This window comes from Lissotriton helveticus, chromosome 4_1, assembly GCF_964261635.1.
Source record: "Lissotriton helveticus chromosome 4_1, aLisHel1.1, whole genome shotgun sequence".
NCBI lineage: Eukaryota > Metazoa > Chordata > Amphibia > Caudata > Salamandridae > Lissotriton > Lissotriton helveticus.
In genome coordinates this window covers 639,349,696-639,362,820 of record NC_136063.1, presented here as the reverse complement: position 1 = coordinate 639,362,820, position 13,125 = coordinate 639,349,696, and the positions used below count along the sequence as shown (strand labels likewise).

At 42.8% G+C, this 13,125-nt stretch overlaps 1 protein-coding gene across 1 annotated transcript in view; it reads left to right on the top strand.

Annotated features, from left to right (window-relative positions):
• Nucleotides 1-13,125, top strand: part of UBXN2B (UBX domain protein 2B) — a 331,727-nt gene that overhangs the window by 185,396 nt on the left and 133,206 nt on the right. The window contains exon 6 of the mRNA XM_078687273.1: nucleotides 5,653-5,762. Within this exon, the coding sequence (XP_078543399.1) occupies nucleotides 5,653-5,762 (110 nt within the window). The remainder of the gene's footprint in view (nucleotides 1-5,652; nucleotides 5,763-13,125) is intronic.

Here is a 13,125-nt window from a genome sequence, read left to right as displayed (position 1 = left end):
TACTCATAAATTATTCATATGTGCTAAGGATGACGTCTTAGCAATATCGATTGGGAAAAACTGACCCTTGGCATGGAACTAGGTGAAAGGTTTAGTACATAAAAGGCTACAGTCCTTATAAGGCGGTATGTCCGTATTAGGCATTCTGTCCTTATTTGGAGTTATGTCCTTATAAGGCTCGTTCATATGAAATGACGGGGAGATGATGTAGGGAAAGGTTACGATGTTCCCTGGACCTATATAAGGGTACCGATATGAAATATAACAAAGTGTGGCATGAACTACATATTCACCACTTCTTACCACCTCCAGCGTAATGGATTGGTTGAGAGATTCAACTGTACCCTGATAGGCATAATTTGGGGTCTGTCAGAACCCATGAGGCGTAAGTAGGACGTCTTCTTGCCATGCCTTGTCTTTGTGCTTACAGGGAGGTACTGCAGAAAGGGATTGGCTTTAGTCCCTTTGAGCTGCAGCATGGGCACCCTGTGATAGGACCTCTAAGTTTGGTGAAGAAGGGCAGGGAGCAAGCTCTGAGGACCTCCCCTCTGCCCCCCAGGATGTATTCAGCTACATGCTGACTTTCTGGAACCAGACCGCTCCCTTGAAGAAACTTGCTATTATGAACCTAGAATCAAGCCATGAAGCTAAGAATCGTTGGTACGGCCAGACTAACTCTTAAGTTGGCTTTATTTTAGTAACCATTGATGAAATTCCATTTTTTGATGGTGTTCTTCTTTGAGGTGGCCAAAAGACTGGGAAGGCGGGGGCCCAAATGTGTAAACTTTCCTGTTTAAGATTTCTCCAGATTTTTCAACAGGAAGCAGGTGAGACAGTTCTTCAGCTTGGTAAAGATCAAACGTGTCCTCCTTTTTACCTCTCTGGATTTAGGGGGAAAGTCTTTACTTCACCTGCTGAATGTCTCAAAGGAAGTGGACATTTATCTGGTGCGCTTGTTAACAAATTGTAATGGTGCGGAATAGCTCGTAAGTGTTACAGTACATAGGAACGGCCTGAAGACCTTCCCTTCCACTTTCCATCTTGAGTATTTGCATTAAGGCTCCTATGCTGCTGGTGTGTTTAAATTGCCTGGAGCAATCCAGAGTATATCGATCAGAGGTTTGTTTACATTGTGGGTCCAGGTTAAAGGTGTGCTTGTGCTAACATCGGCAGTTATTAATTTGAGCAGGTGGAAGATGGTGTAGCCCACCAGCACTCTGTTCTGGGGACCAGCACTTACTTTTCATTGACATTGACTGAGGGCAAGTGAGGGAAAAGCACAAAAAGGGGAAAGAAGGAGAAAGATGGCAAAATGCCAAAAAAGGGAAAAAGCAAGGAACGGCAGGAGTGCTATAAAGGGGCAGGTAGTGTCTGTTACAGGAGCTGGACTAAGTAGGCCTGAGGTGGACTCAAGACCTCGCAACCTTGCTATTTGGTGCACTGACCTTTAATAGCACCGGCCGCAGGCTTCTGAACAGAGCTTTTGGGCACTGACATTCATTCTTTTATATATTCAGCACGGGACACCAGCATGGTTGCTTAACAGCATCTTCAGTACTAGTGTCAAATTGCCGTGTCACATTATCAACTGGACATGAGAGGGCATGGCCCATTAGAGAATAATACCAACATTATCTTCTTAATGCTTCAAACCTGATGAATGTTTTCTTTTTAGTTGATTGAATGTACAGTAAAAGTTATATTTTGGTTGGCTGCTGGGGCTGTGAGGCATATTTTTGTTCTATTGATCTATTGGATCTGCTCAAAGACATGCCAATTAAATAATGTATTCAATAAAGAAAGGAGTGGGATGAGGAAGGGGATGAGCAGGTAATGTTCCAAATATTAACCCTTAATATTCATTACTCCAATCTGGTCTATCAGGTCCCAGTACTTGCAATCAGTCCTTAATCCTGGAGGTCCTTCGTTCTCCTCTTCAATCATTTTGGGATAGTTAATCATTACTTTTTTACCCCTCCTTTAGGGAAGGGCTTAATTTTTTTAGAAAACAATGACAATTGAACTCCATTTCGTATGCGATGGACTCACCTCAGACAAGTAACGGGAGTAACAGAGTTTAAGTAATGGCATTTAATTCTAGGATTATGTGCGGGACTGCCAGTTGTTGGGCAAAAAAATGAAGATTAAAAGGGCATTTGGTTTCGTCCCTTCCTTGTCCGTAATTTTCCTTCAGTAGACACAATGTTTGTTTTCAGAGTTTGCACACGCAAACTATAAAACGCATTTATATAAAACATATGCTGTTATTTTAATTATTTGCTGAGAGTAGAGTTTACTCTTCAGTATGGTCCTGAAGACTGAACCTCCACTGGTGGCGTACGGCTTATACTTTCTCCAAAAAAGTGTGCGTTTATTAGACAACATAAATGTTGCAACGGAGTGAGACTGATTCTGAGCACCCCTCAGGATATGTTGGCCTATGGTCCTACTAGCTCAAAATACAGTGCAGACAACCCTGACTCCCCAAGGAAATTGTGGTAACAGACCTAGAACCCTTTCGCTTAGTTACCTAGGCATACCCAAAGAGATACACAATAAATAAAAGGTAGAACTTTCAATATTTATTGCAGCATTGTGATTCTTGAGTAAAATACTTGTGCTGAAATAGTCAATAGAAGGAAACAGAATAGTGTGATTAGCATTATGAGAATGGTAAAAAACAGTTCAATGATTTTGCTTATTACAGAGACTATATGCTTGCATACAAGTACTGTGATATATTGTACTACTCTCCTACCTTGCGCTTCCTAGTCTAGTGTGCCTAGGGAGAGGGTAAATATGCCATATCCCTGTAGGGTGATCTAACTTCCTGTTAACTGTGGGTTAGTGTCAACAAGCTGCCCTTCTTGGTGTTAAGGCGGACAGCATCCTTCCCATGAGGTAAACCGTTATCAGCTGAACTGCAATTCCGGCATGAATCAACCACTTAGTGTCAGCAGAATGCTCCTGAGTCTAAACAAAGGCTGATATAGTGTATAGATAATGGCATCAAGGCAAACACAAGGAGATGATGGACAGAGCGCTGAAACTTTACAGGCACTTACCCCCAGTCATAGATCTGGGTTAAATCCTTCATCATTTTTTAGCTCACTTCACCACCCCAGTTCAGACCCAGCCTTATGCAAATGAGTCTTGACCCAGTTCCTTATGGGAACAGTCCAGCCCGAACTGCCAAGCCTTCCCTGGACTGGAAACAAGCATCCTGGAACTGGACTGTTCCCATGAGGAAGAGGGTCAAGACTGAATTGCATATGCCTAGATCTGAACTGGGGTGGCGAAGTGTGCTAAAGAATGATGATGGATTCAACCCAGATCTGTGACTGGGGGTGAGTGTCTGAAAAGTTTCATGGCTCCGGCCATCATCTCCTTGTGTTTGCCTTGTTTGCCCTAAGTTGGCAGTGTATGCCCAGACATGGGTCCCTTGCTCACTTTGCCACTGGATTCAAGCTAGCATGGCTGATGAGATGTGTTACCCCGAAACCGGTCCCACGAAGCTTGTTTCCAGTCAAGGGAAGACCTGGCTTGGCAGTTCGGGCTGGACCGTTCCCCTGAGGAAAAAGGCCAAGACTGATTTGCATATGCCTGGGTCTGAACTGTGGTGGCGAAGTGAGCTAAAGAATGGTAATGGATTCAACCCAGATCTGTGACTGGGGGAGAGTGTCTGAAAAGTTTCAGCACTCTGACCATCATCTCCTTGTGTTTACTATGTAATAGCATCATCCAAATTACTATGCTGATGCCTCAGTCAGGCCGCTATTGTTTATTCTGTTGTGATTGCTCTGTTGCAGAGTGGCCAAAACAAATAACATCTTGCGTGATGAATTTAGCCCTTTGTACAGAATGTTCAAGGTGTTCTGATAGAGTACCTACATAGTGGTAGTGTAAGCAAAACTGAGTTCTAAGAATATTATCCTATATGTGCTCGCAAGTTAATAAATGTCAAATGTCATTGTGTTCAGGGAAAGAAGGCAACATAAGAACAGGAGCATGTAAAATGGCGTTTCATAACCGGGCCTAGTGTATCCAAGGGACACTCGAAACCCACTATTCTAAAGGCACTACTTAAGAATGCCGGAGGATCGATGGCTCACACATCGGGGTAGTTATATCCTAAATCCGACCGAACTTTGTTCTTCACATACTTGTGGGCTGACGCTCTAGAAAGCCACGACATGAAATAGCATGCCGCCTTAATCATTTCAGACCTCTGAAACTGATTAGTGACCCTAGTGTGATTTTATTGTGCTGGTTGAATTTGAATATCTGGGTTTGGTACAATATTACTGGTGACTTTAGCTAGAGGAGGCTATCATTATCTGTTTATTGCTTGAAATACTGCTACTACATGATACTCTACTGAATTTAGTTAAAGGTAGGTACGTTATAGGTCCATAATCACAATAATGTTTCTTAAAATCGTTTTTTTCTGCAGGATTCAGACAGGTCCCAAAATACAATTTTCAAGTAGAACAACAGAGTCCAAAAACCTATTTAGCGAAACAACATTTTCACTCCAATCTTGACCTTATGTAAATAGATGCCTAAAAATATGTAGTCGAGTTTAATTCAGGCACAACTCAATTTCAACGCGTTTTAGGACTAGTTTTCTCCCCCTTCCCCCTTATTGTATTTCTTATCCTAGTATCCTTGAGTCAATGTGCTTCTTATCACGATTAGGTGCAGGCGTTTTTTTTAATATATAGAGGACATCCTTGTGAAATCGCGATTTTGATTATCTCTGCTTATTTTCTTCAAAATATGTTTTTCAGTCTGTGTTTTTCGCATGCTACCAGCCGCTCAACCACTGCGTTTCTTCATGTTTCAATTCCTTCATCGAGAGAAATGAAGATCCTGCTGCTTTCAAAAGCACTTGCGTCATAACTGATCACCACATTTTCTTTGCTCATCTTATCTGTTTGGGCCATGTCGCTGATTGCAGTCAAGGCTAATTGTCCATTTCAAGGGCAGCAGGTTGTCTCAATGCCACCGAACTGGTAACTCCCGTTCAAATTCAAAGCCAATGTTAACAGTCATCGCTGGCCCGAAACGTGTTTTCTGTGGCACGCAAGTGAAAGTCCAAAACTTGTGAGAACAAACAGAAAACTGCCTTACCGGCGCCCTTGTGAAATGTGGATTTTTTTTCGTGCCATGTATTGAATAACCTTGCTTTCTTTCCACGCTTACCGAAGTTATTATGAAGACAATGACCAATGCGGTTATTAAAAAAAAAAATACAGGGGCCCATAACTTTATCGACCGAATGCTGGCGGTGTGTATACCATGACTGCCTAGTATTGTTCCTACCTCATGCATCTTTATTCCATCATTCTATGTCTCAATCTGTATTATTTGTATTCCTCCATTTCTGTTTTCGTATCTTTCTCTGTCTTCTTCTTTCCCGTTTTTGCCTTTCTCTCTCCCTTGTTGCTGTCAAAGTTTGATGATAAAAATTAAGTCTATCTCATGAAAAAAAAATGAACCCCCTCTGCCCATCACCTGCAGTCACGTTTACAAAGCGAACTGTCAACAATTCAACCGAATAGAAAGATGATTCACAATACTTTTTTTTTACAACATATGAATGCATCTCTTTCTTTGCTTTTACATCCTGTTTGTTCTTTTTCCCAATAGGCTCAAGTTTTGCTTAAATTGTGGAGAAACGGGTTCAGTTTAGACGACGGAGATTTGAGATCCTACGCAGACCCAACTAATGCAGATTTTCTGGAGTCTGTTAAAAGAGGGTAAGCTCCGTGGGACACTTTTATGCTGCTCACATGCGACTAATGTTGGAGCAGTGTACACCAATAAACGAGGCCTACCTGCTCATTTTCCTGAATGATTATGTAGCCATGCGTGCCATTGTTTAATGTACGAATATCCAGCTTGGTATGCTGTAACCTGACGTGCACCTTCCATGCATGATAGTTGGTCAGACTGTGTGTGAAAAGCAGGACTTTAGGCCCATGAGTTCGTTAGCAAGTAACCTGGTGTGACCTGTACTCCACTGGCGTTACCAGTCTGAAACGAAATGGAACCTTTGTGCTAGCTCTTCTTCATTAGTGTAAGTCCTCTGTCACTATGTGTTTATCGCCTCTCCCTTTTTTTAAACTTTCAACAAAGTTTTTTTTTGTGGGAAGGCGCCATTTTCCAACTGCTGTTCAGATTGAAATGTATGAAGATATGGGAGCCAGATCATCTAAAATGCCCATGTATTTTCCTTGCTTTGGGGTAGGGGTTGAGAGTACTGCTGCTTTACGATGTTCTTGCCTAAAGATTTGCATGGGAAGGTTATTGTTTTTCAGCGTTTTACCACCGTTAGGCACGACGGAGAGGGTCGCACTAACAAAAATTGAGGTACTACCTAGAGTTCTTTCTTATCACCTTATATCTCGCTGCCGAGGACTATTCTGTTTGTTAGAAGCCCTGAGCTTGAGCTATAGTTGTGATTCAGAAGGAAGAGGGCCTTTAACAATAGGTAACGCCTGAGGCAGAATGGCTTTTAGAACATTCCACCTATTGAGAGTAGAACGCTCTAAACGAAACAGGGAGAAATGGAAAGACAAACATTAGAATGTTGGAGCAGAAGGCTTATATACCAGCCATTATAATCCCTGAGCCACTTCATTGTCTTCAATGGAGCTTTCCGCATTCCAATGTTCTAATATTGTGCCAACTTAACATATAGATTGCCCCAGAATATCTTGTTTTTGTGGTATAACTGGTATGAAGTGAGGGTTGCTGCAGGGTCACCCTAAGGTCACTGAAATTACCAGCCACAAGAGGGTCCAACTTCAGTGGCCAGCGAGGTGACCAGTTATCAATACACATACACAAAACTTTAATAGAGGGTCCTAGGAAAATCTTTAAAGACCAGGTAGTGTTTAATCCCCAATCTACCACTGAACAACAACACAAAAACCTACCGGACTGACAAACACGAGAAAGTGGTGTAGCAAAAGCTCCTAGATGACTAGGCCAAACAGAAAAGACAACATACATCAAGTAGAAAAGAATCTCATCAGCCTACATGCGTGGCTTCTCTTCGTCATCTGGGATTGATTGACCAGTTATCAATCCCATGGTAATGAAATAAGGCTCGGGCCGAGAAAAGGGCCGAACAATATCTTGCCTGACATGTTGACTCCCCATGATACATCCAGCAAAGGCCCTGTCAGTACTTACGGCAGCATCAGACGCTAGTCTCGACTACACTTGATTTACACTGCCAGCATACCTCTTAATAGGAACCTGCCACAGAATAACTGAACGGTGCTGCCTGGGTCTGACTGTAGTGGAGGACCTTTATGACTCTGTCAAGTTAAGTATCTTTACAGAAATAATAGAAGGCAGTAATGCTCCTCCAGGCCTCTTACCTTTCTTACAGGAGCATAGTAACGGGGATACATAAGACATTGGTACCATGACTAAAATCAAACTTTAAACACAATACTGACACTAGGTGGAGGGCGATAGGCCATTACATTGGTCTATAGAGCCCTGCGTGCGGATCTGGATGGGAACATTACTAAATTGAGAGCATAGTGGGAGTAGAATCTAGGCCTATAATACCTTGACATAGACTAGAAAAATGCACCGTTTTACTCAGCCTAATTCATCAGGGGTACCAGGTTCTAAAATCCTGCTATTATATATTCTACACAGGGCATATCCGACCCCAAAACAATAGGGCCGATATCCCAAAGCGCAAATCGACAGAGTCCCAGATATGGATCTTAGGCCGGTTTGGACCACATGATATGATCCCATCAGAGCAATTGGATTTTCTGGGCTGCAAATTACAGCAAACAACTAACCGATCAAGGCTGCTTGACCCAAAATTTTGTTGGTTAGGAATGTATCCTCTCCCGAAAAAGGAAAGATGACAAATTCATATTCCTATCGCTAGTATCGGTTAAAAGTTGCCATTGGCACTGTCTGGAAATCCCCAAAGAGACTGAGTGTGGTTTAAAGACCAGAACGGGTAGCAGGCGGGCAACTAGAGCCAAATTTGGGGAGGGGGGACTGAAAAAGATTTCGGGGGGGGACAACTAGTTCTGCTATCCATAGGCAGAGTGGCTCTAAGAAGGGGTGAAAACACAACAAAAGCCTCATTAACCAGTAAATGGTCTTTTAAAGCCCTGTGAAGTATTCAGGTGCGGCTGGCACACACAATGGGGGTGGGGGTGGTCTGAAGCCCGGTGAGCCCAATGGGTGTTGCGCGCCTGACGGGTAGTGCTCTGGGCTGAGTTCGAATTGGAGACCCTCTGCAGAGATAATTACAGGGTATTCGACAAACAAGACACACAAAACCTCTTTCAGGGAAAGATTGGTTGGATAATCATCCCAGGGATAGCAACTAAGTAACAGCCGTGTGCTTGAGTTCTCTTGTCTTTATCTCCATTCCCTTCAGCAAACATGGGAGTAAAACAGCCTAGCTGCTAATGAACTGAGGCAGAGACGACCTTTTTACATATGGAAGAGCTGTGGGGCCCAGGGAGGACCTCTGTATGAGAGGTCTCTTGAGGCAGGGTGGTCCTGCAGACACCTGTACCCTTTCTCAACTAACAGGTCCATAGAAAGTTGAACATACTGGAAGGACCACATACAATCTAGCTCCTGAAAATCTCCTCAGTATCTCAAAACCACTGCTAACCATGACTCCTCAACTCAATCGGCGTGCCATTAGCCCTGCAGTGTGAAACCGGATTCGCTCATGATGCGTTTGCTTCAGGCTCAGAGGAACTAGTTCACTAATTTTTCATCAGTTTGCTGGTGATGAAATCACTTCATTCATCTTAGTTTGCCGGCAAATCCAGCTCTCCTCTGACCCAATCACACTTTGACTCAGCTTTTCCGTAGCTGAAGCACGATTTTTTGCATCCACACTTGGAGGGGTAAAAAAATGAGTCCTACCTTCCAATAATTGGCAATCCAGATTAAAAAAAAAACCAATTCCAAAAATCAAATCCTAAAAAATAAGATTGCTTTAAAAAAATCTTAAATAGAAAATCCATTCTGCAAAATGAAATTCCCAGGAAAAAGTCCAATAGTAATACATCCACGAAACCAGAGTTTTTTCCAGCAACGACGTGTCTTTGTCCTGAAAAGTCACCAAAGGGTTTCAAAAACAGACACCAAAAAACTAAAATAATAATTTTATTTCAGCCCTGCATGTGCACCCAAATGACTACAGAGGAAAAGGAGTAATTGTCAATGATAGGCCTCCAATGTGGCATCAGGGGCTCATGTAGTCGTATCGTATATAAGTGCATACCCTGGCTCACACTTTAATTTTCCTTTTATCATGAGAATAAGCCCTGTGGTTTGGCATCATAGAGAACGCATTGTGCCAGGTGTTGTCCCAGCACAGATCTCTGATGCCAGGTAGCACTTGTATGACTACAGTTTTGCTGTGGTTGTTTATTCACACTGGCCTCACGCTCATGCCACGCCAGGATGGGGAAAGTATAGGAAATTCCCTGGAAGCCTTCTATTTAATTTCTCCTCTTAAGCCCTAGAGACCTTGGGGCACATGCATCAACCTATTTAGGAAGTGCAAACGGTGCGAATCGGTAAATTCGGCCGTTTGCGCTTCCTAAATACGTTTTTGGGATGCATCAAACACTTTTTCAGAATTCGCATTTTTTTGCATTTCTTAAAAATGCGAATGCATTTAAGGAATCGCATTTGTGCGATTCCTTAAATGCAATGCATCAATTAAAAAAAAAATGCGAATGTTGAAATTGGAAGTGCAAATTAACACGAGGTTGACCCTCGTGTTAATTTGCGAAAATCTTTCAAAATGAAAAAAAATGCATTTTTTACACTGTCATGTTACAGACACACATGTCCTTAGGACATGTGTGTTTGAAACATGCACTTTCAAATACATTTCAGGGGTGCAGGGGGGGTCCTTTGGACTCCCCCCTGCACCCTTGGAATGCATCAACAAATTGCGAATTCGTAAATGCCTTCCCATTGACTCCTATGGGCCTTTCGGCCCATAGGAATCAATGGGATTTGCGAAAAAGCAGTTAGGAATTCGGTATTTAATTGCGATTCGGTAAAAATTGCGATTTTTACCGAATCACAAATAAATACCGAAAAAAATGATGCATAGCATTTTGCAATTCTTAATTTGCGATTCGGTAATTTTCGCAAATTAAGAAATGCAAAATGTATGAATGATGCATGTGGCCCCTTGCTCCCATGCCGGGCCTTAAATCGCTCCTAGAAAGAAGGCTGGAGAATGGACCGATTTACCTACACATCAGCAACCACCCTAGACTCCTAGGGGCACATGCATCAACCTTTTTAGGAAGTGCAAACGGTGCGAATCGGTAAATTCGGCCGTTTGCGCTTCCTAAATACGTTTTTGGGATGCATGAAACAATTTTTCAAAATTCGCTTTTTTTTGCATTTCCTAAAAATGCGAATGCATTTAAGGAATCACATTTGTGCGATTCCTTAAATGCAATGCATCAATTTTTAAAAAAATGTGAATTTTGAAATAGGAAGTGCAAATTAACACGAGGTTGACCCTAGTGTTAATTTGTGAAACTCTTTAAAAAAGCACAAAAATGCATTTTGGAAAGTGTCATGTTACACACACACATGTCCTTAGGACATGTGTGTGTGAAACATGCACTTTAAAATACATTTCAGGGGTGCAGGGGGGGGTCCTTTGGACCCCCCTCTGCACCCTTGCAATGCATCAACAAATTGCGAATTCCCCAAAAAAGAAATGCAAAACGGCATTGATTCCTATGGGCCTCTAGGCCCATAGGAATCAATGTAATGCCATTCCCTAATTGCGATTCGCAATTAAGGAATCGCAATTTCCGAAAATTAAAAAATCCTAAAAACTTTTAGGATTTCTTGATGCATAGGATTTTGCACTTCCTAAATTGCGATTCCTTAATTTTCGCAATTTAGGAAGTGCAAAATCCTACAATGATGCATGTGCCCCCTAATTCCTCGATCAATTTGCATGTCTCTCTAGCTATGTACCTTGGACCTGCGCTGAATGATTGAAGCAAAGACTGAGTGATACAACATGGCCTCAAACATGAGTGGAATGATGGTCCCTTCGCTAGCTGGCACATGAAATTCCTAGTTGATATTTCTTTCAGCTTCTCTTCATAAGTAACCTTTGCGTTCAAAAATGCATTTCTAACTTTTAAATGTGCTTTCACACACCTGTTCATTTACTATATAACTGTAAAGATTTTAGATACATATTTTATTATTTTTCTTTAATTCTGTTTCGGCCAGTCTGTCCCTTCCGTGTGTATGCTGTCATTTTGCCGCTTCAAAAGACAATTATGTGTAAAAGAATGCAATTGCCAATAATATTCAATTCTGGTTTATTTTAATTTACAAAGGATATTTTAGCTAAGCTAAAGCTAATTAATCAAGGTGTTTGACTCCTACTCAAATATTTCCAGATATTACCTCAGTATGTTTTCATCCCATTCAAGCACGTTTCATATTTTTATGATCTGCATACTTTAGAGCAAACAGGGGCGGCTGGTGACATTTGAAAGTGGAGAGGCGTAAACTAATTTGCATATTGCACCGCAGCGATCGAGCGCAGCGAGCGAGCCCGAACCACCTTGCATCCATCCATACATCATTCATGCATCCACCCATCTATCCACCCACCCACCCTGCATCCATACATCATTCATTCATGCATCCACCCATCCATCCATCATGCATCCACTCATCATGCATGCATGCATCCATACACCATTCATACATCCACCCATACATCCACCCACCCATCCTGCATCCATACATCATTCATTCATGCATCCACCCATCCATCCATCATACATCCACCCATCATGCATGCATCCATCCATACATCATTCATGCATCCACCCATACATCCACCCACCCATCCTGCATCCATACATCATTCATTCATGCACCCACCCATCCATCCATCATGCATCCACCCATCATGCATGCATCCATCCATCCATACATCAATCATGCATCCATCCATCCATCCACCCACCCACCCATCCATCCATCCACCCATCCATCCATCCACCCACCCATCCATCATGCATCCACCCATCATGCATGCATCCATGCATCCATCCATGCATCCATCCATACATCCATACATCATTCATGCATCCACCCATCCATCCACCCACCCACCCTGCATCCATACATCATTTATTCATGCATCCACCCATCCATCCATCATGCATCCACCCATCATGCATCCATCCATACATCATTCATGCATCCACCCATCCATCCACCCAACCATCCTGCATCCATACATCATTCATTCATGCACCCACCCATCCATCCACCCATCCATCCATCATGCATCCATCCATACATCATTCATGCATCCACCCATCCATCCACCCAACCATCCTGCATCCATACATCATTCATTCATGCACCCACCCATCCATCCATCCACCCATCCATCCATCCACCCATCCATCATGCATCCACCCATCATGCATGCATCCATCCATACATCATTCATGCATCCATCCATCCACCCATCCATCCATCATGCATCCACCCATCATGCATGCATCCATGCATCCATCCATGCATCCATCCATGCATCCATCCATACATCCATACATCATTCATGCATCCAACCATCCATCATTCATGCATCCACCCATCCATCCACCCTGCATCCATACATCATTCATTCATGCATCCACCCATCCATCCATCATGCATCCACCCATCATGCATGCATGCACCCATACATCATTCATACATCCACCCATACATCCATCATGCATCCACCCATCATGCATGCATCCATCAATACATCATTCATGCATCCACCCACCCACCCTGCATCCATACATCATTCATTTATGCATCCACCCATCCATCCATCATGCATCCACCCATCATGCATGCATGCATCCACCCATACATCATTCATGCATCCACCCACCCATCATTCATGCATCCACCCACCCATCCTGCATCCATACATCATTAACACTGAACTATCTCAAGTCATTTGTGCAAGCTAGTTTACTGGAACACCGAAAAACACACACTCTTACCTTGCTGCCGGTCCCGCACACGTCACAGGCTCAC